The sequence below is a fragment of the Chinchilla lanigera genome, unplaced genomic scaffold (genome assembly GCF_000276665.1).
Source record: "Chinchilla lanigera isolate Chin_1 unplaced genomic scaffold, ChiLan1.0 scaffold00113, whole genome shotgun sequence".
NCBI classification, from domain to species: domain Eukaryota; kingdom Metazoa; phylum Chordata; class Mammalia; order Rodentia; family Chinchillidae; genus Chinchilla; species Chinchilla lanigera.
The window spans coordinates 3220181-3246340 of NW_004955514.1; the positions used below are offsets into that span (position 1 = coordinate 3220181).

General features: G+C 57.9%; 2 protein-coding genes across 2 annotated transcripts in view; one reads left to right on the forward strand and one right to left on the reverse strand.

Moving 5' to 3' along the window:
• Sorcs2 (sortilin-related VPS10 domain containing receptor 2) overlaps nucleotides 1–26160 on the reverse strand; it is a gene marked incomplete at its 5' end in the record, with an annotated part of 336999 nt that overhangs the window by 167054 nt on the left and 143785 nt on the right.
• Nucleotides 9339–12213, forward strand: Psapl1 (prosaposin-like 1). Its single transcript, XM_005408794.2, has one exon. The coding sequence runs from the start codon at nucleotides 9615–9617 to the stop codon at nucleotides 11205–11207; it is 1593 nt and encodes a 530-aa protein (XP_005408851.1). The 5' UTR covers nucleotides 9339–9614; the 3' UTR covers nucleotides 11208–12213.

Consider the following 26160-nt stretch of genomic DNA (forward strand, 5'->3'; position numbering starts at 1 on the left):
TGCCTCTCCGCCGTTGTGGCAAGCCCAGCCCGACAGGTCTGTCTGCCCATCCCAGTCCTGTGCAGCCTCCCAGCGGCTCGGGCCAAAGGTTTTCTCCCAGACTTTCTCTGCAGTCCTCATCCAGCCGTCAGCAAATCCGCCTCCAACTTCAAGTGGATTCAGACTCCAGGGCCGCCACCCACCCACCCACACCACACAGGCCGTGTCACCTCCCACCAGGACCACTCGTGGACCCGCACCAGCTCTCCCCGCTTCTGTCCCGGCCCCAGGATGACGCTTCCAAAAGCACGGTTGGACCACGTCACGTCTCTGCTCAAAACCCTGCAGCCACCCTCTTGCTCTCAAGGTTAGCCAAAGTTCCCAGCATGCAGTCCTTCACATGCATGCTGGCCCCCTGCGCCCTCTGCTCAAGCTGCCTGCTTTCTTCCTGTTTCTGCTCCCCTTCCCCACCTACCACAGGACCTTTGTCCATGCTGGCCTTCCACTTGGCACACAGCCTATGCCCACCTGGCTTTCTCCCATACCTTCTCCAAAACCTTACTCACCGACCACTGAGTCACCAGGGCCTTCGCGACCCCTCACACTCATGGCCATGCCAACCCTTATAGCCCACATAATACAACCTCTCTACCTCACACATATACTTCTTCTACACCACCACACTTACGACGCTTGCTGCTTAACTTCTGCGTCCTCCCTGGACTGTGTGTTCCCTGAGCACCAGGCTTTGTCTGGTTTAACTCAAGTATCCCCAGCACCTAGAACACACGCTCCACAGTAATTGCCCAGTGCATGGATGAAAATGAAAGAAAATAAACAAGGTGCAACCCCCTCTGAGGCTCTGCTTATTTTCCCTGTCTAGCAGGTGACAGACTCCATCAGTTCTCCCACCCGGAGACAGCCTGCTCCACCGGAGGCCTGTCAGCTGCCCCAGGGCCCTGGGCTACGGGGCAGAGCTCAAGGGCCGGGCGAGTTCAGACCTGGCCCGGCAGCCCAGGGGAGGCAGCCTGTGGGAGGCACCCTGGGGACACAACAGGAAGGAGGCTTGGCCACCCAGGTGCTGGCCTGCTTGAGACACCACGGTGCAAACCTGGGGCACCGGCGCTGCCCGGGCAAGGCCAAGGTGCCGGAAATCTCTGGTGCTGGCGGTGTGGCCCCAAGCTCCCGAAGCCCTCACTCCGCTGCGAGGCGTCTTGACTTCTGACGCGCCAGGCATTTTGGCCCCTGATCTCCGCGCTGGACCCCTACACCCTCACAGTCAGATGGGCTTCAGAGCCTGGAGCCGGTCCCTGAGCTGGGGGTTTCCATCCTTCCGAGACTGTCAGGCCCGCCAGCCTGGGAATTCTGGCTCCAGCTGGGCAGGGCTTGTGGGTGCTGAGGAGCCTTGGGTGGGGCCCACAGGGGACTCCCAAAACCCAGGTCTGCCCCAACCTGACCGCACCTGGGGAGAAGTGAGACTGGAGCCGAACGACGGCACACGTTTAAGGTCAGCCCCCCGACCCCGAAGATACCAAACGTCCAGTGAATATTTAAAATTTTAAGCATTACAGTAAAAAACCAGCTGCCTGAATCCCCCTCAGAACACTCTCCCCCACACACACACTTTGAACACACTCATCCCGTCATTCTTGCAGCTCTCTGCAGCAGCTCTGGAGTCCTCTTTCATGAGTGTGTGTAGTTTTGCTGTCCTGGTTTCCTTGATGTCCTGAATCACTCCAAAATGCTTCCCTTTCATGGTCACTTTGACTTTGGGGAACAGCCAGAAGTCATACGGTGCCCATCTGGTGAGTCAGGCCGATGAGGACACAGCATCATGTGTTTACGAGCCTGCTTCTCCCCAGACAGCACTTGGCGGAGGCTTTCGCTATTTTCAGTGGCACCTCGTGCAGACACTGCTGAAGGAAGACTCCAGAGCTGCCTCAGAGGGTGGCGAGAACGAAGGGATGAGAGTGCTCGAAATGAAGGGAGTGTCTGGAGGGGGGTTCATAGCCCTGCGTCCTTTAGTCTTTTCCTGTGATGCATTATTTGGTTTAAACACCATCTATTATAATCACCCCTTGCACACTGAAGCCCTAACCCTGGTGCCCGTGACTGAATTTATTTGCAGCTAGGGTCTTTGAGGAAGTAATTAGTTAAGATGAGATTATGCTCAGTTAGTGTGGGCCCGGAATGCAGTGACTGTCATTATAAGAAGGAGAAAGTGCACACAGGCACAGGGACGCAGAGACAGACTGGGTGGCCAGCTGCAAGCTGAGGCGGGGTGCACTTCTAGCCCCAGGAGGGGCTGGAGGAGGAGGGAGGTCCTGCCCAGAGCCTCAGCGAGAGGACCGCCCTGGGACACTCAAGTTTGGGGCTCTGGCCTCAGGATGGCGAGAGAACACACTTCCGTGGTTGCAGGCCCTGTGTGGTTGGTTTTTCATCAGCCCACAGCTCACTGGACAAGTGCCGGGGCTCCTGCCAAGGGCGCGGGCTGGGACCCGGCTGTGGGCTCTGCCTCCTCGCTCTGTTATCAGAAACAAGGTTCCTGGCATGGAAACCTGGACCTCGGGCTGACCTCCCAGAGCGGGGTTCCGGGTGGGGGGCCAGCAGCAGGAGATGGGGGCCCCTGGCCTCGCCACAATGCTCACCTGAGAAGGACACACCCCACTCCCCCAGACGCCTGACCCCAGGAACAAGAGGGTTCTGCATGGAGACCCGGTGAGCCGGCCTTCCCTTGGGGAGGGTGCTGGGTAGGATCTGGACTCGGCTGGGGGGCAGGGCCCTCTCTGAGGCCCAGAGAGGACAAGCTCTGACCCAAGAGATGCCCAGAAGGCACAGGTTGGGCATAGTGACCATGTTGGAGGGAGAATCTCACCCCTGTGTCTACCCCTAGCCCAGCAGCTCCCTCACGCTGGCTGCCGGCCTCTCCCACCACCTCAGCCTCCCTGCTCCCTCCTCCCAGCCTCTCTGTTGGGCAAGGGGTCTCCAGGAGGACTCTACAGCACCCCTACTGGGGAGACCATCTCTTTTCAGACCTCCCTCACAAAGACAGCATCTTCATGAATCCCCCTGCACCATCTCAGAAGCAGCAAAGTGACCCAGCCTCTCCTCCCCAAGGTGCACAGAGGCAGCTGCACCTGCCACAGGGCCTTTGCACTTGTTCTGCCCCTACTGGGGCATCCTTCCCACTGACCAAAGAATCCTTTATCCTGCTGGGGGCTGAGGATGCCCCTCTCACATGTTCCCAGCCCCACCCCAACACTGTCCCAGTGAGCCGGCACTGAGAGGTTCCGTGTCCCCGCCTGAATGAATGTCTGCACCACTTCTGTCTTCCTCCCACTGAGGCCCCAGGCCCTGGCTCATGGAAATTAGTGTGAAATGAGGGATTGAGTGACTCCCACCGTGGGGTCCCCACATGAAGATGAATGTCAGGCCCAGAGGTGTCACCCAGAACACCTGGAGGGTCAGAGACGAAAGGAGCAGGAGGACAGAGACCAGAGCCGAGGACACAGCTGGGCAGCTGGGGCCGGACTGGAGGAGGCCATCGCTGCCATCTGCCTCCAAGCCAGCGTGGAGGGACAGTGAGCCAGCACACCATGTGACAGGGTGAAGGGCTGGGTGCCGCAGAGGTGAGGGCAGTGAGCCAGCGTGGACTCTTGGATCTGTTCCATGGGCGCAGTGGGCAGTCGCAGCTGAGTGCAGCAGCGGGCAGAGCCCGTTTAGAGCAAGCAGGGGGTGCTCAGCCCATGCAAGCCCCGGGCCCAGCACGCGCCCTGCGGGAGGGCACACTGTCCAGCACACAGTGTCACGGAGCATGCTCCATCAAGGCCTGCCCAGGGTGGACAGACAGATGACCTTCCAGGACCACACAGTGGGTGTCACCCGGCAAGGGAAAGCAATCCACACAGCTGTAGGGCACAGCAGGGACATCTCGTAAAACACCTATGAGAAGCAGGCGGTAGACACTGCTGGATTCAGCCAGTGAGAGGTTCAAGGACGGGTGACAGTAATCCATGGGAGAAGCCAATTCAAAGGCGCAGCCAGGAAGAGCACAAGGACCATGGTGCATCTTGATTGGGGCACGATTTACACAACTGTGTGCTTTGACCTAAAACGCGATTGCCCATAATGCAATTGCACTTTGCTCTATGGAAACTTTTGCTCTATGCACTTTGCTCTATGTAAATTCAACAGACAATTCTTGTCTCAACAGAACAAGGAAAAATGTCTAAAATACAGAAATCTATTTAGTAGGTTTTGGTTCTCACACTGATATGGGTTAGTGTTTCTAAACTTTTAAAATATATATATATTGGGTTCAGCAAATGAGCAAACACATTAAGGGGAGCTAAGCTTCTTTACTGTTGGGTGTGGGACAGAGAATACCGAGAGGTTGGAATGTGCTCTGTGGTACAGGACATGGCAGAATAGGCTCGTGGTCTTGTGAAGGATGGGTGGGTGGAAGGATGAATGGATGAGTGAGTGAGAAGGTGGGTAGACAGATGGGTGGATAGGTGGGGGGCTATGAGATGGATAGGTATGTGGGTGGGTAGGAGGATGGATGTGTGGATGGGTAGATGGGTGGCTGGACAGCTGGATGGGTGAGTGGATAGATGGATGGATGGGTAAAAGTAAGTGGATGGGTGGATGGCTCGATGGACAGATGGGTACATGGATGGACAGATGGATGGAGGGATGGATGGGCGAATGGGTAGGTAGATGGGTAGGTGGACGAATGTGTAGTAGGTTGAGGGCTGGGGGTAGGAGGGTAAACAGATCCATGGGTGGGTGGATGGATGAGTAGATAAATATGTTATATGTATATGTATGCATATATGTGTATGCTTTTGTCTTATCTATGAACACATGCTTTTTTTTATTTTGTTTTGTTTTTCATTTTTCTTCCAGTACCGGGAACCGAACTCACGACCTTGCGCTTGCCAGGCAGGCGCTTTGCCGCTGAGCTAAATCCCCAGCCCCGAACACATGCTTTTATATTTCTATATGTACACATCCTTCTCCCTCCTTCTTTTACCTTTTATCAGTATGAAGTGCTGGTTTCATGGCTCCTCCCAGTGAGGGTCTGGAGCTGATGGTAACAGAGCTGCACGCATTGTTTTGGGTCCATCCAGATTCGGGTCCCTAAAACCAGGCTTCTTAGAGAACACGGTAGACACAGGACTAGCTCAGGAAAGCACGGATGAGCCTGGCCCAGGGCTGGACTGTGCTAGAAGTACTGGAAAGTTCGGCAGGACTCAGGGACTGTCGGGGACAAGAGCATCAGGCCTGACCAGGCTCCCACAGAGCAAAGCCCGGACGGTCAGGCCATCGAAAGCAGTTAACAATGGCAGTGGATTATAACCTACTGAATACAATGTAATGATAAATATGTTTTTAGAATAAAAAATAAAAATGCATGAGTCTTTTAAGAAAAAAAGAGAGCCGGGGATTTAGCTCTGTGGCACAGTGCCTGCCTGGCAAGTGCAAGGTCATGAGTTCAATTCCCCGTACCGAAAAAAAAAAAAGAGAGAAAGAGAAAGGATGGGAAGAGGAGGGGGAAGAAGGAGAAAGGTCTTTTTATAGGAAAATGAAAATTCATAGGCAGAAGGAAGACGGGGTTAGAAAATAGTGAAGGGGACACTCACAGTCTCAAAATAACTTCATAAATATTTCTGACTAATTACAAGGGAGACAGTAAGTTTATTTTATTTTATTTTATTTTATTTTATTTTATTTTATTTTGGTACCAGGAATCAAACTCAGGACCTTGTGCTTGCCAGGCAGGCGCTTGTGCTGCTGAGCTGTATCCTTGGCCCTGACAGTAACTTTGGAAAAGAGAAATGGGCAGGTCTTCAACAAGTGGCCACAGGTGACCCACGCTGGGCCAAAGCAGCATTGAGTCCACTCAGCAGGATGCATCGAGAAGGACCGGGAGCTCCCAGATTCCCGCAGCCGCACACAGCCAGGCGCAAGCGGGGAAGCAGCGGTGCTGAGCCAAGCCAAGGTGCAGTCTACAGGGTGACAACACACACAGACTGAGGCAACCTGAGCCCTTTACACGACCAGCTTAGAGCCGGGCCCGGAAGATACTGCAGCAGCACAGGGCAGCGCTGGCACCTGGGAAGGCCTGGACGTGGAGCGGGGTAGGTGACAGTGTCATGTCAACACTACAGTTCTTGGGATTGATAAACACACTGTGATTACTAGGAAGAATGTTCTGGTCCACAGGGAAGACAATGAAGAAGTGGTACAAAGGGACAAATGTCTCTGCCCACTCACACTGGTTATGAAAAACTGTATGCAAATATGTATGTGTAAAGATAGACGGATGATAGATACATAGATACATAGATAGATAAAATGAGTGACTGATGGATGGGTGATGGGTGGGTGATGGATGGATGGAAGAAGAGATGATGGCTAAATGGATGGATAGATGGATGGGTGGATGGATGGATGATGGACAGATGGATGAAGGATGGATGGAAGAACGGATGATGGATGGATGGATGGATGGATGGAGGATGGATGCACAGCTAGGTAGATGAATGAGTGGGTGGATGATGGATGGATGGATGAGTAGATGGATGAATAAATGGATGAAGGATGGATGGATGGAGGATGGAGGATGGATGAATGGATGAACAGATGGATGGATGAATGGATGGGTGGAGGATGGATGAAGGATAGAGAGATGAAGGGTGGATGGGTGAATGGATGATGGATGGATGGACAGATGGATGGATAGATGGATAAATGGGTGGATGGAGGGTGGATGATAAATGGACGGAGGATGGATGAATGAATGGACAGATGGATGGCTTGATGGATGAAAGATGGATAAATGGATGATGAATGGATGGAGAGTGGATGGATGGATAAATAGTTGCTTGATGGATGAGAGGAACAGAAGGAGTGCACAGGACAACAATGAAGCAAATGGGATGAACATGTCTTGCAAAGGGGATACAGGGAATCCTTGGACTGCTTTTCAACTGTCTTCTGAGTTAAAAGTTACTGTATGTAAAAGTAAAACATAACCCTCTTATAGTTTAATAAGGAATATGTTTGGTTTTGTCCTGTGTTTTGCTCTGTGTTCCCGGCACAGAGCTCCTAGAACCCTGAGAATTTCCTGAGTGACAGGCATGTCACCCGTCCTCATAAGGAGCCACACCTGAGCTTACACCAATGACGAGACTGGGTGGGCTGGGCGGTCACCAGAAAGACAGGACTAGAGCTCTGCCTCCCACACTGGCCTCCAGGAAGCGGTGTGTGGGAGATTAAGAACCTATAAAGATTCTTGGGCAGGATGCGGGAAGCCCCAAAGATTCCTGGGCAAGTTGTGGGAAGCCCCATGCCCTCATCGCATACCTCACCCTCTGAATCCCTTCCACGGGTTGCTCCTGAGCTGTCCTCTACGATGAACGAGAGGGCAAGAGTAAAAGGCCTTCCTGAGTTCTGAGGGCCCTCTAGCAAATGATCAACCCAAAGAGAGGGCATGGGAACCCCGGCCTACAGCTGCCCCATCAAAAGCACAGGCAAAAACCTGGACTTGGGACTGGTCTGGACTGGGCCCTTTGTGTCTGTGCCCTCTCCTGCGGGGTCTGTGCCCGCCCTGGCAGCCGGTGGCAGGACTGCACTGAAGCAGAGGAGGCCCAGAAGGGAGGCTAGCGTGGCGAATGGGTTGTTGGCACTGAGAAAACAGCCGGCCCCAAAGCAAAACAGACGTGGGCAGCAGGATGCCTGAGGCCCTGGGAAGGGAATGCAACTGGTCCGGCCGCTCGGGAGGGCCCAGGAGCACGATCCACCCCGTTCTGCTCCTGGGTAGCAGCCCAGGAGAGCAAGGAGGACACAGATGAGTCCAGACAGTGGCCCGCATGCCGGCCCCAAGCTGAAACTATCCCACGTGCATCAACAGCACGTCAATACAGACGCTAAGTTGACAAGCAGTGGAATTCCTCCCAAATGACAGTAGCAGCTCCCACCACGGCAGGGCCGAGCCTTACAACAGGCTGTCCAGCCAGGGAGCACTTGATTCCGGGGCCACTGCACGAGGCCAGGGATGAGAAGGAGAGAACATCCGGTCCCCACCAGAAGGCCTCGCAGGAGGTGTCGAGGGCTGGGTTGTGAGGGACCAGCAGGAGGTCCGGGGCCTGCCGGGACGCAGCCTGTGCATGCCACAGGGCAGGGCACCTGCTTGTGTCACTCTTGCACCCTTACCCCGTGGGCTGGCGTGGGCACTCCGTCAACACCGGGCTGGGGCCTGCACGAAGGCCGTGAGCCAGAACGTGGGCGGGGACTGGCTGCGCCTGCTGGGCCAGACCTAGGTAAGCAACAGGCCTCCGGGCCCGCCTTGCGCAGGAACTCACCCTACGGCGCACGGCCAGCTCCGCAGCGCGAGAACCCCGGTCACCTCTTCCCCAGGCCTGTCCCCTGCCTGTCCCAAGGAACCAGAGTTCTCAGATGTCAGAGAGAGCTCAGCAAACCTAATCCCACATTCTCTGGGCAGCCCTGCCTCTGGAAGGGGACCAAGAGGAGGCGTCTGTCAGCATTCCTGCACAGGGAAGGCTGGCCCCATAGCAGGGGCGCCTGGCCCCATAGCAGGGATGCCTGGCCTCATAGCTGAGAACCCGCCTCTCCAAGAATCCCAAGCTCATGGCTGAGCTGCAGACACCCGTATGTGGGGCTCACGCCCAGCCTGGCACCCAGCAGGTCCTGGCAGGTCCCGCCACTGGGCCCCTGTCCTGCTGCTTCCAGGAGGGCCCACAGGAGCTGTGAGACCAAGGCCATCAACCAGGTCAGCGTAAGCCTGGTCCAGAATTCCCTGCAGAACACACAGCACCTGGCCCTAGACACCTGTGTCTATGTGGCCAGCGCCCAGGCTCTTGCCTCATAGCTGCTTCAAAAACTAAGGAAAAAAAGATATCATTAACCCAAGAAGGCAGCGGTGATCGGTGCGTGTGTGCTGGCAGCAAACATCCAATGCCCGTGACCAAGGAACAGAACCAAGAAAGCTTGGCCCACAAATCCGAGTGCCAGCAGCTTTCACACAGGTGCTAGGAGCCAAGAGGGCCCTCGGGCCACAGACACAGACTCGAGGCCCAGCAACATTCCGGGCAGGGAAGCCAAGGCATCCCATGGTGGGGACCAGAGCCCAGCAGGCTGCGTGCGAAGCCAGGCAGAGGCAGCCAGCCCGTTCCTCCATCCTCGGCACACACTTCCTGTGCCTCCTAGAACTGGGGCAGCAACTCCCCCAGAGTCCCATTCCGGGAGAGACCGGCCCTGCAAGCAAGTCAGGGCAGAACAGTGGGTGGCGGGAAGGCCTTCCAGGCTCTGCCCCTGGGGACGGCCCAGCCCAGGCCCAGGAGGGCTTTCTGGGCAGGGGCCTGGGAGCTGAGCTTCTGCCAGATGGAAGCGGGGCTTTGGAAAGAGTGAGAGTTTATCCAGAGGACGGGAGCAAAGGATGGTGCTATGGGCAGAGACTGGCGTGGGGCACCGGGCGGGGGTGTGAGCAGAGCTTTGGGAGTGGCCGGGAGGCGGGCCCACGGCCGCACCTGCTTGGGGCCTGGTGGAGAGCTGGGTTTATAGCAGCAGCTGGGCAGTCAGAGCCCCGGAGCAGCGCGTCACCGGGCAGCATGCTGTGTGCGCTGCTTCTCCTGCCCAGCCTCCTGGGGGCTGCCACGGGCAGCCCCATCCTGGGAACCTCGGGCCCCCCAGAGTGTGCCAGGGGCTCCGAGGTGTGGTGTCAGGACCTGGAGGCCGCGGTGAAGTGTGGGGCCGTGGAGCACTGCCAAGAGGCTGTCTGGAGCAAGCCCACCGCCAAGTCCCTGCACTGCGAAGTATGCCAGGATGTGGTGGCCGCTGCTGGAAACGGGCTGAACCCGGATGCCACAGAGTCCGAGTTCCTGATATCGCTGATGAAGACCTGCGAGTGGCTTCCCAGCCAGGAGTCTTCAGCCAGATGCAGGCGGATGGCGGACACCCACAGCCCAGCCGTCCTGAGCATGCTCCGTGGAGCCCCAGGCCACCGCCCAGCGCAGGTGTGCTCAGCGCTCACCCTGTGTGAGCCGCTGCAGAGGGTTCTGGCCGCGCCGGGGGGGCCGCTCACCCAGGAGGGTGCCTTTGAGGCTGTGGCTCCATTCCTGGCCAATGGAGCCCTCACCTTCCACGCCCCACCGCCAGCACCTGAGGATACTGTGTGCCAAGACTGCGTCCGGCTGATCTCCCGGCTCCAGGGTGCCCTGGGGCCCAACCTGACCCTGGCCGAGGGGAACATCCAGGAGCAGTGTGAGTCCCTGGTGCCCAGCCTGGCTCTGCTCTGCAAGAACTACATCCACCAGCTCTTCGGCCCCACAGAGCAGACTCTGAGGCTTCTCCCGCCACAGGAGGTGTGCGGGAAGGGGGGCTTCTGTGAGGAGCTCAGGGGGCCGGCGTGGCAGCTGCAGCAAGTGGCTGCTGTGGACGGCGTCCCCACCATCGACCTGCCGAAGATGACGAGCGAGGTCCAGATGACGTCTGGCCTGACCTGTGAGGTGTGCCTGGGCATAATCAAGGAGATGGACCAGTGGCTGATGTCCAACGGCACGGAAGTCTTCATCACCCACTCCCTGGAGCGCGTGTGCTCCATCATGCCCCCTTCCATCGTCCGGCAGTGCGTCGTCATGGTGGACACCTACAGCCCTGCCTTGGTGGAGCTGGTCACCAAAATCACTCCGGAAAAAGTATGTGAGACCATCCGGCTGTGCAGCCGCCGCCGGCGCGCCCGGTCCCTCTCCAGGGGGGGCCTGATGACCACCACACCCCTGCCGCAGCCAGCCCTGCTGGACGAGGAGGATCAGGGCAGCTTCTGCCACAGCTGCAAGCGCCTGTTCCACCTGTCGTCCGAGAACCTGGAGCTCAAGAGCACCAAGCGGGACATCCTGATGGCCTTCAAGGGCGGGTGCAGCATCCTGCCGCTGCCCTACAGGATCGAGTGCAACCGCTTCGTCACCGAGTACGAGCCCGTGTTCATCCAGAGCGTCAAGGAGATGATAGACCCCTCGGCTGTGTGCAAGAAGATGGGGGCCTGCCACGCCCCCAAGATCCCGCTGCTGGGTACCGACCAGTGCGTGCTGGGCCCCAGCTTCTGGTGCCGCAGCCGGGAGGCCGCCGAGCTGTGCAACGCCATGGAGCACTGCCAGCGGCAGCTGTGGAAGCAGAAGCACTTCCACACCAGGGCGCACCCCTGACCCCAGGCAGCTGCCAGGGCCCCCGGCTGCCAGCGCCAGTGACGCAAGGCTCCGTACCCCAAGGGACCCTAAGAGGTGGGTGCTGTCCCGTCCCGTTTCACAGATGAGAAACTGAGGCTCCACACAGGAGTCTGGGGAGGAGTGGAGCTGCCAGTCAAAGCCAGGCACTTCTGGTCTTGCAGGGCTCTGTTAACACCTCCACCTGGTGGCTTTGCCCTCGCAAATGTCACCAGCAGGGCCAAGCAAGCGAAGCGCACTGCCCCAGCAGAGCTAAGACTGGCTGTGACGCTGTGGCGCTGCTGACAGCCCCGGAAGCCTGGCAGGGGCCTCGATGTGCCCTCCTCCCCTCCCTGAGTGGACAACCCCACTGCCAGCCAAGGCAGGACCAGGGAGAAGGGCGCGGGGCCAGAGAGAAGGGCACAGGGCCACCGACGGTCAGCTGCAGTTCCTTCTCCCACGGCTTGGGTCAGGGGCTGGGTCTCAACCTGGGGTGGCTGGGGTAGCTCCCAAGGGTGCAGGCCAGGTACAGGTGCCTCCGGACTTCACTGGGGAGGAGACTGGGGCTTTGTCCCCAGTTTCCCAAGGGGTATTTCTGATGTGTTGGCCCCCCATGGGGACCCTGTCCCCTCCCCTAGGCTCTCAGCTGCCCTGGTACAAAGAGGAAGTCTTAGATAGGGGTGTTCAGCATTGGAAGAGCAAATCACGCTGGGTAGAGCCCTGGCAGCAGCCCCAAGGGGTGCAGAGTGGGGAGGGCTGTCCAGCAAGAGCCATGCCCCAGTGAGCCGGCCCTTCCCTTCCACAGCCTCAGTTTCTCATCTGTAGAATGGGATGGTCACACTTTCCTCATAGACATGTTGAGATGATTCAAGGAAATGTCCTCACGCTCCTTCTCCTGGGCACCAGCACCCAGTGGCCTGCTGGGACCAGCAAAACCCACCCCAGGGAGCCGAGGGTCCCCAGGGGGTGTGGCTGTGTGAGTGTGGATAAACCACAGGCGTGCTCCAAATGGGGTTTGCTGATTTTGTTCTTGCGGAAGACCACGTCCCCTTGGGACTCAACGCCCTCTCCCCAGCCTCCTGGGTGTCTTGCAAGGGAAGCCGCCCTCAGTGCCCTCGGCCTGCTTGGCACACAGGGGTTCCCCTCACCCACCCCGAGGGCCCTTTGAGGACACCTGTGGGTGTGACACCTTTGTGTCTTCAAGCCCAGACAGGGCCTACATGCAGTAAGTGCTTAAACATTTGAGGGACGCACCCGCATGTTCCTGCGGGGCCTGCAGACAAGGCCCCTCCACATTAGCCCCCCTCTCCAGCGAGGGTGCCTGGCCCCCTGGCAGCAATGTGAGTGGCGGCTCGCTGCCGGGAGGTCACACCCTACTCTGGGGCAACTGTTCTGGGCCCAGGCCACCACCCCAGACACTCGGCCCCCTGGCTGGCATCTGGACCACTCCACGCTGGCCCCTGCTGTCCAGCAGGACATCCACTCCACGTCTCAGGCCCATATGTGGCCCAGGAAGGCAGCTCCGCGTCACCTGGAGAATCAGAGCCACAGCTCACAGCGATGCAGGCGCTCTGTCCCCACCGACCTGATGCCCTGGGGCACAACGTGCTGCGGCCCAGCTGCTCCTGGGGACAACTGCTGACAAGAGTGTGTGACATGTCACAGTCTGCCCAGTCTGCCGCTTCCTAGAGACATCACCAGACACGCAGGGCAGCCCTGACAGAGGCCAGGATGGGGAGGGTGCCCTGTCCTGATGACCCCTCTGCACAGAGCTGATATAGAATTCTGACTCGTGGTCCTGAACCCATGCATTCCCCGCCGAAGCTGCCACACACGGCAGTGAAGGTGGGGTCTCCCCAGACCGATTCCCTCTTCTCCCAGGCCTCTGGTCAAACGTGACCCCACACACCCACAAGCTCACGCTCAGGTCAGAACCCACAGGCCGCCCTCACTCTGCTGGATGCAGGTGGCCTTATCTGCCCGGGCCTCTCCGTGTCCTCTCCTCTCCCCCAACCCCAGGACCTTTGCTCAGGTACTCTCTGCCTGACCTGAACCTCGCAGCCTTCCTTGTACAACTTGTCCCGACTGGCACCTCAGAGAGGTGGCCTCTGGCCCCTCCTGCCCTCCCTCCCACCTGCCATGCCGTGCTAGCCAGAGGTCCTGGCCACCTCTACACAAGGCTGATGCTACTTTTTCTCCTCTGCGCCCTGCCCGCCCTGGGGGGCTTAAGCTCCAGGAGGGTGGGGATTTTGCCACTATGGTCCCTGGTGAGTTCTAGTCTCCGGGCTGGCACAGGGACTGAAAGTGGCAAGGGTGCAATGAATGCTGGGTCTTCTGAGACATCGCCCTCTGCCTGACACCCCCAACCCCCTCAGGAGCCGAGGCCACGGCCAGACGGGTGCGTCCTAGGACCTCACTGACAGCTGCACGGGGCCTGGGTGTGTTGGGGACCCGCTCCCCCCAGGGACCCCTTGAAGCAGAGGGGAGGGGCACCTGCCCATTCCCTCTCCACCAGCACGCCAACCTGTCCCTCCGCCCCCATGGCCAGAGGTCACAGGCAGGACCCCGAACGGTCCCTGCACGGTGGGCGGGCACACCTCCACCTCCTCCCTACCCCTCTCCCCTCCAGTGCCCACGCAGTGCCCGCCCCATCCCACCACCACTGAAGCTCAGCGTGGGACAGGGCCCAAGTCCGGCCCAGAGAGGCCATCCTCTACCTGGGCCGCATGGTGGAGTTCTGGAGTTCTGGGACAGGATGGGGCACTCAGTTACCGGAAGAGCCAGAGTCCAGCCCTGGCTGGGGAAGAACCTGCTCTCCCCTAACCGAGAGGCCGTAGGAGGCCTCCCACCCCCACTGCAACCCTGCCTGCCCCCGACCCAAGTCCCTGGCTCCCGCTCTCCCAGAGCCCCTGGGACATGGAGAACTGTCCAAATCCACAACCAGCCGGGGCCGCGCATCACGCACCTGGCACCACGGCCTGCAATGGCATGCCTCCCCGGGCCTTCCTAGTCAGGAGGGGCTCAGCTTCCTCAGCCTCCGGGAAGGAAGCCCTCCTGCCCTGCCACTCTGAAGCCTGTGCCTGCTGTGATCCGGGCGGAGGCCTGACATTAGAACAGACAGGAAGTGTCAACGAATGCAGGGCTCGCAGAGAGAAACTTTGAGTCCCCCTCTGCCACTCACTGGCTGTGTGGTCTCTGGAAAGTTACGTAACAGCTCTGGTCCTCAGCATCCCCACGAGTAAGCATCACCAAGGTGCCTTTCCAGCGACACATAAGGTGACTGTGTCGGGTGAAATCCCTCCACCGGGCAGAGGAAGCTGCTGAACACCTGCAGTGCTCCTGCTAGTGGGTGCCACCAACCTGCTCCTGGGTCCCAGCACCTGGGCTTCCCATGATGGCAACAACGTGGGAAATCCTGCCCACCTGAGGCAGCCTCAGAGAGGGTCCTGGAGCTGCGTCCCACCCCACTTATGTGCAGACTGGCCTGGAAGAGCCTGAGAGCGAGTGACCATGGACACCACCCTGCAGATCCCCATAAAGGCCTCTTTGGGATCCATCAAAATTGGAGCTGGGGAGCTGGGGGGCTGGGGATTTAGCTCAGCAGCACAGCACCTGCCTGGCAAGCGCGAGGTCATGAGTTTGATTCCCGGTACTGGAAAAAAAAAAAAAAACTGGAGCTGGGCATGGTGACAAAGGCCTGCACTCCCCGCGCTCTGTGAGGCTGACGCAGGAGGAGGGTGAGCCCAGCCTGGGCAACCTAGTGACTTAGTGAAACTTGCGTGCAAATAAAATGTTTTTTTAAAAGGGCTGGATACATAGCTCAGTGCAAAGGCTCAGTCCCCGGCACCACCAAAACAAGGAGGCAGAAGAGAGAATCTATCAGGCCCAGGCTCGGGTGGGGGAAGCAGGTCATCACCATTAGGAAAGACCCTCCCTTTTCTCTGAAGCACTCTGGGATCTTCCCCCATGAAGTGACATCTGCACGCTGAGAGTGAAGGACCCCAAGTACAGGCCTCTGGTCCTTCCAGAGCCGGTGTCTCCCGGCCAGCAAGGCCGCCCCAGGCCCCAGGGTCTGTGACCAGAGCGGAGGAGGGAAAATAGGAGCCTCGCCCCGCCTGGGCTCTGGCCTGAGAGAACGCGCTGGCCTCACGCACTTCCCTCCCTGGTGGACCCCGGCTGGGGCTCCGGAAGTGGATTCTTTCTGGGAGAAAATGTGCTGATGAATAACAAGCCATGGGGTCTGCAAACCACAGGGCTTTCCGTTCCTCCAGGGCCCGGGGGCAAGACCCAGTGCCCCTCTGTGCGCTTGGGCTCCAGCTCTGATTCCTCCAGATGAAATCACGACTGCTCTGGGCCTCAGTTTCCCTTCCGGAGCCAGAAGAGGCTGGACTGGAGAGGGGCACAAGCTCTAAGACCCCCAGGGCCCAGGAACGTGAGCTGGGACAGGTCCCACCCCCAGCACCCAGGTTGCTTCCGCGCAGCCCCGCGATTCCGTGCAATTCCTCGGTGCTGATGGCGACACCTTCAGTTATTTCAAGTCCTCAAGCCAGTTCAACCAGGCCCACGTTCCTCTCTGAAGCCCCATGGGACCCAGCATGGCACCAGGGCCACCAGGGCCGCCAGGGCCACCAGGGCCACTGGGGTCAGCTTCCACCCGGGAGGGGCTATGTGGCCTGAAACATGGACAGCAGTGGGCATCGCGGAAGCGGAAAGCCGCTCTACTCCCAAACCATCTCCTGGGGGACATTCCCAATGACAGCAGGAAGGGACAGCGGCCCTCCACAGCCAGGGAGTCTGGATGACCCCGAGTCAGTGCCCTGGCCCCTGAGGATGGACGCGTGTCCCGGCTGGGCCATCCCTGCAGGCCTGTCGAGGGCCAAAGAAAGGTCTGGTGGTCTCCACCACATGGGAGGACCTACTGTATGTTAGGCGCTGCCTGGGCACTGGGATGCGAGTGACCCTCACAGACAAGGACACTGCCCCCCTAACGGGGCAGGGCACACACCCATCTATAAAGAGATAATGCCAACAGTGTTTGAAAAGCAACATGGCACGACAGCAACGCAATGGCTAAGCAATGCATTTAAATGTGGGATCAGAGTACATGCAACAAAGAGACCCAAGCAGGGCACACAGTATGAACGGGGAGGGCAGGGACCGCGGCTCTGAGGGGTGAGGCTCACGGGAGCCTGCCACCCCCGGGGCAGAGGCTCGGGGTCAGGGATGTGGGGAGAGGCCGAGACGTGGAGGGGCGGGGCGGGCAGAGGCGGCAGGAAGAGAGGCAGCAGGCTGTGGAGAGCTGGCGAGGCCTGGAGGCCCTGCAAGGTACGGCACGGCGCCGTGTGGACTTCAAGTGTGAAGGAAGCCGTGGGTCACCTCCAGGCTGGCAGCCACAGGCCCACTCTCCCAGCCGCAGGACGTTCACTTGGTGGCTAAGTGGCCTCATGGGCAGGGGAGGGAGCAGGGACAGGGTACCGAGCTGCTGTGGCTGGGGTGGGCATCCGGGTGGGAGTGGCTGGGGCTGGGGTGCAGGGTGGTGGGGACGGTCGGTTCCAGAGCACCCCGAGGAAGAACCTTGGATGGCTGAGGTGAGGGAGAACTCGGGCCTGAGAAGAGGCGCACAGAGTGCCCAGGCCCAAGGTGCCAGGGCCTAGGGCAGCAGCACAGAGGGAGCAGGCCGCCATCGCCCTCTGCTGGAGATGACCCTTGCCGGCAATCTGGGTACCCTGCCCCCCAAAACCCAAGGCACGGAGGAAGAATCACAGGTGCGACAGGTGAGAACCCTCCTGCCGGGGCTTGGATGTGTTCTGAGGGTCCGCATGCTGCGGCCAGCAGCGAGGGGCCATGAGGACATCGGAGAGACCCGAGATGGCAGCCGGCCCTGCCTCCACCAGTGCGAGGCCTCGCCAGGTGCCCAGCAGGTGCTGGTGCCAGGTGCGTGGACCCCCGGCCTCCAGAGCTGTGCACTGGATCAATCTCCGTTCTTTATAAACTCCCCGGTCTCAAGTGCTTCGTCACAGTGGCAGGAAACAGGCTAAGACACTTCCAGCCTGGTCCAGTCCTCTCCCCTTTCATTTCTCAAACAGGAGTCAGGGGTCAGCGAGAGGTCAAGGGGAAAGTGACCTTCAGTCCCAAATCTCCTCTGCTGGCAGCTGTCCCCTGCAAGCTGGCCTCACAGGAGCTGGAGACATGGGCTGAGCTTTGCTCAGATCTGGCTGCCTGTGGAGGCCAAAGTCAGCCTGGAAGGACCGTGGTGGTCGCTTGGCAGAGAGAGGGTGGCAGTACGGACCACAGAGGTGACTCAGAGGATGATGGCAAGGCTCTGGACCCCTGGACAGAGGCGCTGGGCCACACCCGCTGCCCCAAGGGACACCCAGGGGCTAGCAGCCCTGCCCCTCTGTCCTCCTACGGTGGGGACACAGTGCTCAAAGATGACCAGCTGATGCTGATGTCTGTTGCCTTCCCGGACCCCACAGCCAGGCCATCCTATCACCCCCAGGTCACAGGCCTGAGGCCACACAGCCATTCTGGGTAGGGCCAGCCTTTCTCAGCTGAGCTCAGGTCTCTCGGGGACAGAGTCCAGGAGGGAGACGCTGGGACGGGACTCTCGGGACGCTCGAGCTGTGCCGTGACTGATGGGACCGGCTGGGCTCCCTGCCCGACACCATGGAGCCCAGCAGAGCTAAGCCTTCCGGGGTCTTTGCAGTGCCTCCCTGGGGGCCGAGCACCGTTTCCATAAGCACGGCATGGGCGGGCACAGTGGGCACCAAGGAAGAGCTGGGGCCGGGCCGGTCTCCTGTGCAAGGAGGAGAAGAAGGGAAGGAGCGGGAGTGTCACTTCGAGAGGCGCGAGGTGCAGGGCCGTGTCCCGGTCCCCGGTCCCCAGTGAGCGGGTGAGGAGGCAGCGGTGGCCGTGCCAGTCCCACAGGATTCAGGCTTTGTGTGGTGTCACACACGCTGCGTGGGCCCTGGCTGGTGAAGGTGACAGGCTGGCGGGCAGGGCCCAGGGCCAAGCATCCCTGGATGCCACTGTGAGGCAGGGCTGAGCTCAAAGGGATGGCAGGCTCCTTGGGGCAGGGAGGGCAGGAGCAAGGGGACAGATCTGCTGCCCACAGTGACACCAACGCTACCTCCCCTGGCCACATTTGAACACCACCTTCCTGTGGCCCCCATGCTCCGCTCTGGCTGGGCAAGGGAGAAGCTTCCAGAACTTCTCAGACCCCAGAGCCCCCGGCCTTCTCTCCCAAGGGGACTTGAGCTCCAGATGCTGTCCCTGCCTCAGACACAGGCTCAGGGCCTGGGCATAGCCAGGCCACAGCTTCAGCCCCTGGGGCCATGAGACTTTGCAAGGTGGGGTCCATCATGTGCCCACTGCACAGATGGGGACACTGAGGCCAGGTGGGAAGGACTCTTGTCCAGGGCCCTCAGCCAGCCTGCTGGCTCTAACAAGCATGGAGTGGCTGCTACCATCTAGGAGTCCCCAGCCAGCCCCTCCCCTGCACACAGTGGGCCACATTTCCCAGCCTCCCTCGTAGCTGGGGCAGCCAGGGGACTGCGCCTCACCCAGGGGCAGGCGGAGAGAGGTCGCCCGTGTGCAGCTGTCCTCCGTGCCCTTGACTCCTCCGCCTGAGACAGCCCCAGAGCGTCCCAGCATGCCAGGGCGTGGGAGAGCACGCTCAGTGCTGCAGGATGCAGGGCAAGGCTCCGTGGTCCGCCTGTGTCCATGACCCCGTGCCCTGCCAGATGCCGAGCCCCAACCCCAGCCAAGCTTGTTTAAAGCCCATGCATAGCATCCTGTCACCCACAGAGCAGAGCCCAGTGTCATGCCTGGGACAGGAGGCCACCTGATTTAACCCCCAGCTGCACTCACCAGCTGTTCCCTGCCATTCTCCACCTCCCTCCCTCTCCAGCACACTCAACTTCTTAGGGTTCTTCACATCAGGCTGCTTCATGATGCTCCGTCTGTCTAGAAGGCCCTTCTTTCCTTGGCTTATCTTCCTAGCAAACTCCTATTCATCCTTCAAAGTCCAGTGCAAACAAAACCTCCTTTGAAATGATCAACTGCCCTCTTCTGTGGGTTCCTCAACACTAGGCGGTGAGCTCCCGCCAGTCCCTTACTCTGTGTTAAGGCAGGTGTCGCGCTCGTGGTCAAGGCTAACACCTGGCAAAGTGCCAACACAGAGTTCGCCTGAGAAGTTTTTACAGTCAGGCTATGGGCCTGCGTCTCCCGACATGGCAAAGAGCCTAGGCAGGTAATCGAGGTAAGACCTGAGACGGGAAAGGTGTCTTGGACTACGCAGGTCACCTGTGCCACCAGAGCGTCCTGTAAAGAGCCTGGCCCCACTGCTGTCAGGGCGGGCGCTCTGCCGCTGAGGCTGGCAGGACCTCAAGCCGGGGAGGCAGGCAGTGTCTGCATCCTGCCTCTGTAAGTGGGAGACAGTAAACAAGCAGACCACCCCCATGCCCCGAGAGAGGGTCTTCCTCGATGCAGCCCATGGAGACCGAGCTGGAACCCAACATCCACAACCACGAGACAGGACACCGTGTTGCTGCTGGCACTGGGTGTGTCCCAGTGATTACAGAAACTTTAGAGAAATGACACAGCCTGTGCACCAACCTGGCTGGTTACCTGGGGTCCCCGAATGGGGCATTCCCCAGCCTCTGAGCTCCTGGCCTGCTGCACCCCTGCCTGGGCCACCCTTCTCTGCCTGGTGGATTTCTACTCACCCCTCAGAACCCATTTCCAAGGTCTCTCATAGGAGAACCTGTCCCAGCATGCCCTGGGGTACGACCCTCCACGCCCCTCCATGCCCAGGTGTGGGCGCCGGCTTGGATTCCCTGGGTGGCCGCTGGTTGGTGAGACCCCAGAAGGCAGCTTCCTGTGTGCTGTTCTTAGAGCAGTGCCTGGAATGTTGCAGACCCTGGCAACCAGTGGATGAAGGGCTAGGGAGGCCCGGAGCCTCCTCCAGGAGTGGGATTTACAGAAGCCCAAGCATAGCCTCGCCTCTCTCAGCCAAACCCTGCCTTAACAGGAGAGACCACAACGGCAAGGGGCAGGTCTCCCACGGGTTCTCCTTCTCCTTGCCCACCTGCCTGTCATTTCTCACCCCCAGCAACATCCGTAACAGCCTCAGACAAATCCTCCCTCCACCTGCTCAGTGTCGGAATCCCAATGCCCTGTAACCTGATCCCAAGAGAGAAAGTCCAGGCTTAGGAATTTACCCTAAAAAAAAAAATCCAAGATGTGTGCATGACACACATGCAGGACCCACACCACATCTTCAACTGGTACAAAGCAAAACTGACTCAGATATCCCAAAAATGAGGGCTCGGTTAGCTAAACAGTACCTCCTTCGGAGGCAAGTATATTATACAGCCATTAAAAATAGCTGTGTGAAGACACATTGGCACACAGACAATGTTTAATGCATAATTCCACTGGGATTCAAAATTTATAAAACACGTATATATTTGCATCTTAAAAAGATGAGTGAGAATATTCATCTCAGATATTAATAGTTTTAATCTCATGGGGGGTTAACACGGGCATTGTTTTTATGCCTCATCTCTTTTATAATTTCCACAATTCCTGTGATGATCATGAACTATAATATTTAAAAGGAGGTCTTTTTTTTTTTTTTTTTTTTTTTTTTTTTGAGGGAGAAAGTTCTGGAGAGGAGCTGGCCAATGCCCAGGGTAAAATACCCTTAAAGAGGTTCTGGCAGTGCACAAGGTCCCCTCGGTGAGGACTGAGGTCTCAGGGGAAGCCATGCACTTTAGCCCAGCTCAGCAAAGTGGGCCACAAAGGAGGGGACCTGAGGGATGGGGTGGCCATGGCCCTGGGAAACCAGGGCTGCAGGAGGTCGAAGCTGAGGCAATCACACAGGAAGGGAGCCGGCTGGGGGCTCAGGAAACACTGGGTTGCCTGTGCGGGCTGGCAGCCTGGCAGGGAGAAAACCAGGGCCCCTGCAGACAGCCAGAGAGCTCAGGCCAGAAGGCACGCTGTGCCTGAGCAGGGCTGCCAGGGCTCTAGGGGGCACCTGCCCTCCTCTCTGCTCATGCCAGCTCTCTGTGACATCCCTCAGTGCCCTTGGATGGCCATCCCGGTCCCCCAAATGGTCAGGTAGGGAGGCTATAAGAAAGGGAGGGGGCGACACGCAGAGGTCTTCAATACCAGTGTGAACCCAGGTGGGCAGGGAGCCTCCCAGGAAATCCTGCAGTGGAAGCCGGAAGTTGGGCCAAGTGTTCCCACCACTTTCAAGGCTGAGGCCAGCCTGGTGCTTATGGGAGGCGGGCTAGGCTTAGCTTAGCAGGAAGGGTGCAGCCCTGCAGCCCAGCTGGCTGCATTTTCCCTGACATCGCCATGGAGATCTGAGTTTGATGGAAACAGGACTTGGAGCAGTAGGGATCACAGGGGGACCAGCACTTAGAAGCATTCACGGGTTTGAGCAAATAATTTGGTTTGAACCAGCTGAGTGCAGAGGCCAATGGGATGCCAGCAGTGCGCCCCAGGGGTCCTAGGATGCTGTGGCCAGGCGTGGCTCTGGAGCGCCAGGATTGTGTGAGTCACACGGCCTCCAGCCTGTCCTGCCAGGCAGGTCCCAGGGCACACCAGAGCAGCCTGAGTCCACCAGCCGGGAGCCCAGTGTGGGACCACCCAGTCCATCCCCATTGAAAGCAACAGGGCTACAGCGGGCTTTTGGGGCGGCCTGTCACAGGGCATCATTCGCCCAGTAGCCACTGACTCAGCACCCCTCTGAAGACCGCAATGCAAGGAGGCGTTAACCGGATGACTCAGCATCCCGGGGGAAACCTCTTCAAAGGTGTCGGGAGGGCTGAAGGGCTCATGGGAGGAGCACAAGCCGGTTCACAGGAGATGCGTCCTGAAGCCCAGGGTCCTGCAGATGACTGGGACTGTCCACAAGGACAGGAGAGGGTCAGAAAAGAGTAAAGCGGCCCCGCAGAAAAATAGTGCCAGGAGATGGGGTCGTAGCTCAGACACAGAGGGCTCGCCCTGCACACAGAGCCCTGGGTTCCAGCCTCAACACCGCGAAAATAAGAAGGTGTATACAGCAACACAGTTGTTAAGCCCTGAAAACAGCCTGTATACCCACCAACAGACGAGTGGATAAGGAAAGCGCAGGGCCTACACGTAACGGCACACTACTTGGCTATAAACGTCGAGTTTCAGACATCTGGAGGAAAACGGATGCACCTGGAAAATTATAAGGTGGAGTGAAGTAACTCGGGCACACAGCTGAGATCCCCCTCACTTGAGCAAAGTAAAGTACAAACAGCGCGGTAAAGGACGGGTAGAAGGGAAACAGCGACAGATCTCTTGCAAGTGGGAAGGAGTCCCAGCGAAGGTGAGTGAGAGGAGAGGCGGAGGGGACGGGCAGTAGATGGGTAAAGGTGTGCCAGGTACAGGAACCTAACGGCTTCAGGGAGTGTAAGCTTCATATGCCATAAGCATGAGATAAGATTAATAACGTCAACGAGAACAAACATGGGGAGGGGAACTAGAGGAGGAGGGAGGGGGCGGGAGGGAACAGGAAGGGGGTTAGAAAAGAATCTCGTTGTACTGTGTACATGTACCCACTCCCCAAGATGACTGCGAAATGCTTACTGCAAGCACGTGCTAATAACAGAAAAGACGGGTATCACCTACGCACGGGTACGTCACATAGGAGTGGCCCTGAACCACTGGCAGACGGGGGAAAATATGTTCCATCTTGCTGGGGAATACAACATAGCAGCACCGAGCTACAATCCCATACACCCAGTGGCAAGCATGGCAAGTCTAGTGGCTTCAAAGCTGTGAAGCTTCGCGCTGTCCCACAGGCAAGAGGACAGCAGGCGGCAGAGAGGAGACACCGAGCTGCTCCTCCACCCCACCCAGGCACCTACTCAGGGACCCACCCAGATGCTCCCTGCACTCACGACTGAAATAGCAAAATCCTGGCTAATCCTAGCACTCCCACAGCCAGGAACGCATATATCAACTAGGTTACACATGCTGCGTGGATAAATCTCCCAAACAAAGTTGGGAATATCCATCAAACTCCAAAAAGCAGCATGATGTCATCTGTATCAGTTTTTAAAATGAGCTAAACCAAAGAACATATTGATTGCAGATAGACATAGCTATGTGTCCACCCACAATCAATGTAAATTATGATTCATATATCATCTTATATTCTCAGTTATGTTTTAGATGCAAGATATAAAACCTAAATGGGAATAATCTGCACCAATTTCAAGATAGAGGCTATTCTGGGTAGACGGGGCTACAGAGAGTTGCACTGTATCTGAATCTAGCATAGACGTTTTCTTTAAGACGGTGCGATCCCAAATAGAGAGGAAAGAATAACACTGATTACAGCTAGATAACAGTATTGAGCCGGGCCAGGCTCTGCTTGGTAAAACAGACTCCTTAAGTGTCAGTGGTTCCTTCCACATTTTTCCTGCTTCCTGTCCACGGTCCGAATTCCTCATGTGAACTGAGACTAACCACAAGGAGGGAGGAAGGAAGGAAACACCAGGGCACAGAGTAAGCTCTGCGTGTCACACTGCCTCTGCACTTTTCTGCATACAGTGTTCCACAGTTACAGGGAAGCTGGAAAAAAGAGTCGTCCCTGCCGCTAACAAAACGATAGGATCTCCAAGTCACCCAGAGGGAGGCCGAGACCCTCCCACCCCGTTGCCCCTGTGCCCCTGAGGTCACACGTGCCCATGGTAAGGTGGGGTTGGCACAGCTTTGTGCTGTCCAGTCCAGGGATGGTACAGACACAGAGATAACTGGGCCATACGACGGTGCCCTCTGTTTCAAACCCATCTGCCCAGCAGCCATGCTCAGGGTGAGGTCTCAGACAGCTCAGAAGCCTGCATCACAGCCTCCTGCATCTTTCCATCTACGCCTCTACCTCTCCACCCACCCATCCATCCATCCATCCATTCATCCACCTATTCAGCCATCAATCTATCCATCCATCTACCCATCCATCTATCCACTCATCCATCCATCCATCCATCCACTCATCCATCCATCCACCATCCACCCATTCATCTATACATACATACATACATTTGTCTGTTCATCTATCTGCTCATGACTCATTCATCCATCTATCCATCCATCCACCCTCCACCCATCCATCTGTCCATCCGCCCATCTACCCACTCATCCATCTATCAGCCCATCACCCACCCATCCATCCACCCACCCAGCCATCCGTCCATCCATCCATCCAGTGCTCAACGTACATCCCTTCTGCCAGCTCTTTGTGGGTCCTGGGCATCCAGCGACACACAAGATGAACCTGTCAGGCCTCCTTTCTCAACTGGCTGATGTTCTGTGGTGGAGGGCAGAGGGGTGGGGGGTAACCACAGACAAGAACAGCCACGCTTCAGCGAGAGATGGGAAAAAGGATGCCTGAGGCTTCTTCACACTGAGGGGCAGAGCGCCTTCTTGGAGGACAAGAGCTTTATGCTGAGGTTGAAAGTGGGCAAGAAGCCAGCACAAGGGCCATGCCAGCTCTCTGTAGGCAGGCAGCCACAGCATCCACAGGGCATTGTGTACACTGAGCTCACCCTGGTCCAGTTTAGCCAGAAGCTGCTTAGCATTGCTGAGCTTCCAGCGGCACCAGCATCTCCCAGAGCTTGTTAGAATGCAGTCTCAGGCCCCGCTGCAGACCCAGGGATCAGAATGTGCACTTAGCAGACCCCCGGGAGTCCTGTGCAGGGAGGGAGCCCTGGAGACCTCTTCTCCAGCCAGGCACTTCAGTCGGGGACAACAGCGCCCCCAAGGTGTAGACACTGGTTCTTGAAGGGCATGAAAGATGTCCACTGGGACCTTTGTGAATCATCATTAATTGGTTCCAGAAGGCCCCACAAGCACCAAAAATGACGAGACCCAACCAAATCATTTTGGCTGGAAAGGCTCGCAAGTCACAAGGCAATTGACACCAACAAGGTCTAGCGTGCACACTGAGTACCAAGCAAATGTGAGCACAGGGATAACACTGTCAAGTCAAAACCCATCAAGTACCACATTCTGTGAGTTTCAAAGCAGGGGCATTCCCAGGGCCAACGACACTTCTGTACAAAAAGCACAGACATGCAGGGAGCATGGCCACAGAGACACTGTCGGGGGCACCAGGGAAACAATGGCTAAAAAGGTTGGGGGACAATAACCAAAAAAAGTCCAGACGCACGGAGGACTTGGGCAGGGCCAGCCTGAGAGGCTGGGCATCTGCTGTGCCCCCAGAGCTGGGGGAGGGGAGGGGGCAGCAGGGCGATGAGCTGGGGACACAGCTGGGAGCCAGCTGCGGGTGAAGAGGCAGAAGGGGGTGTGGCCGCAGTCAGAGAGATGCGGACAGGTGCAGGGGCCACTGAGGACGTCTGGTTAGATGGTCTCAGCAGTTTCAGGATGGACCGTGCAGCCAGCTAAACAGTGGCTCTCAAAAGAGATGTCCCTATCGAGACCCCCACAGCCTGTGACCTTATTTGGAAAAGACATCTTTGCAGGTATGACTGAGTTATGGATCTCAAGACGGCATCGTCCATGGCCCCAAGTCCAGAGGCCACTGTCGTCAGAAGACACCCAAAGGACAGGCACACAGGGGGAAGGCCACACGAAGCCAGGGCAGGGATGGAGTGCTGCAGCCACAAGGATGTCCCCAGGAGCTACAGGGACAGGAAGGGCCCTCCCTGGAGCTTCTGGGCAGGCGCTATCTGGGACACCCTGATCTGAACTCCTGACCTCCAGGACAATGAGAGGATGCATTTGTGCTGTTCTAAGCACCCCAGCTTGTGGTCAGTTATTACAGTGGCCACAGCACTAGCTGTTGCATGTAGACATCACAAGGTTAAGTCTAGGTGGGCCCCATGCCAGCCCTGGTCTTAATAAGGTCTCTGCTATGGACCCCAGGAGGAAGCTGGGGAAGGTGACTTAGATT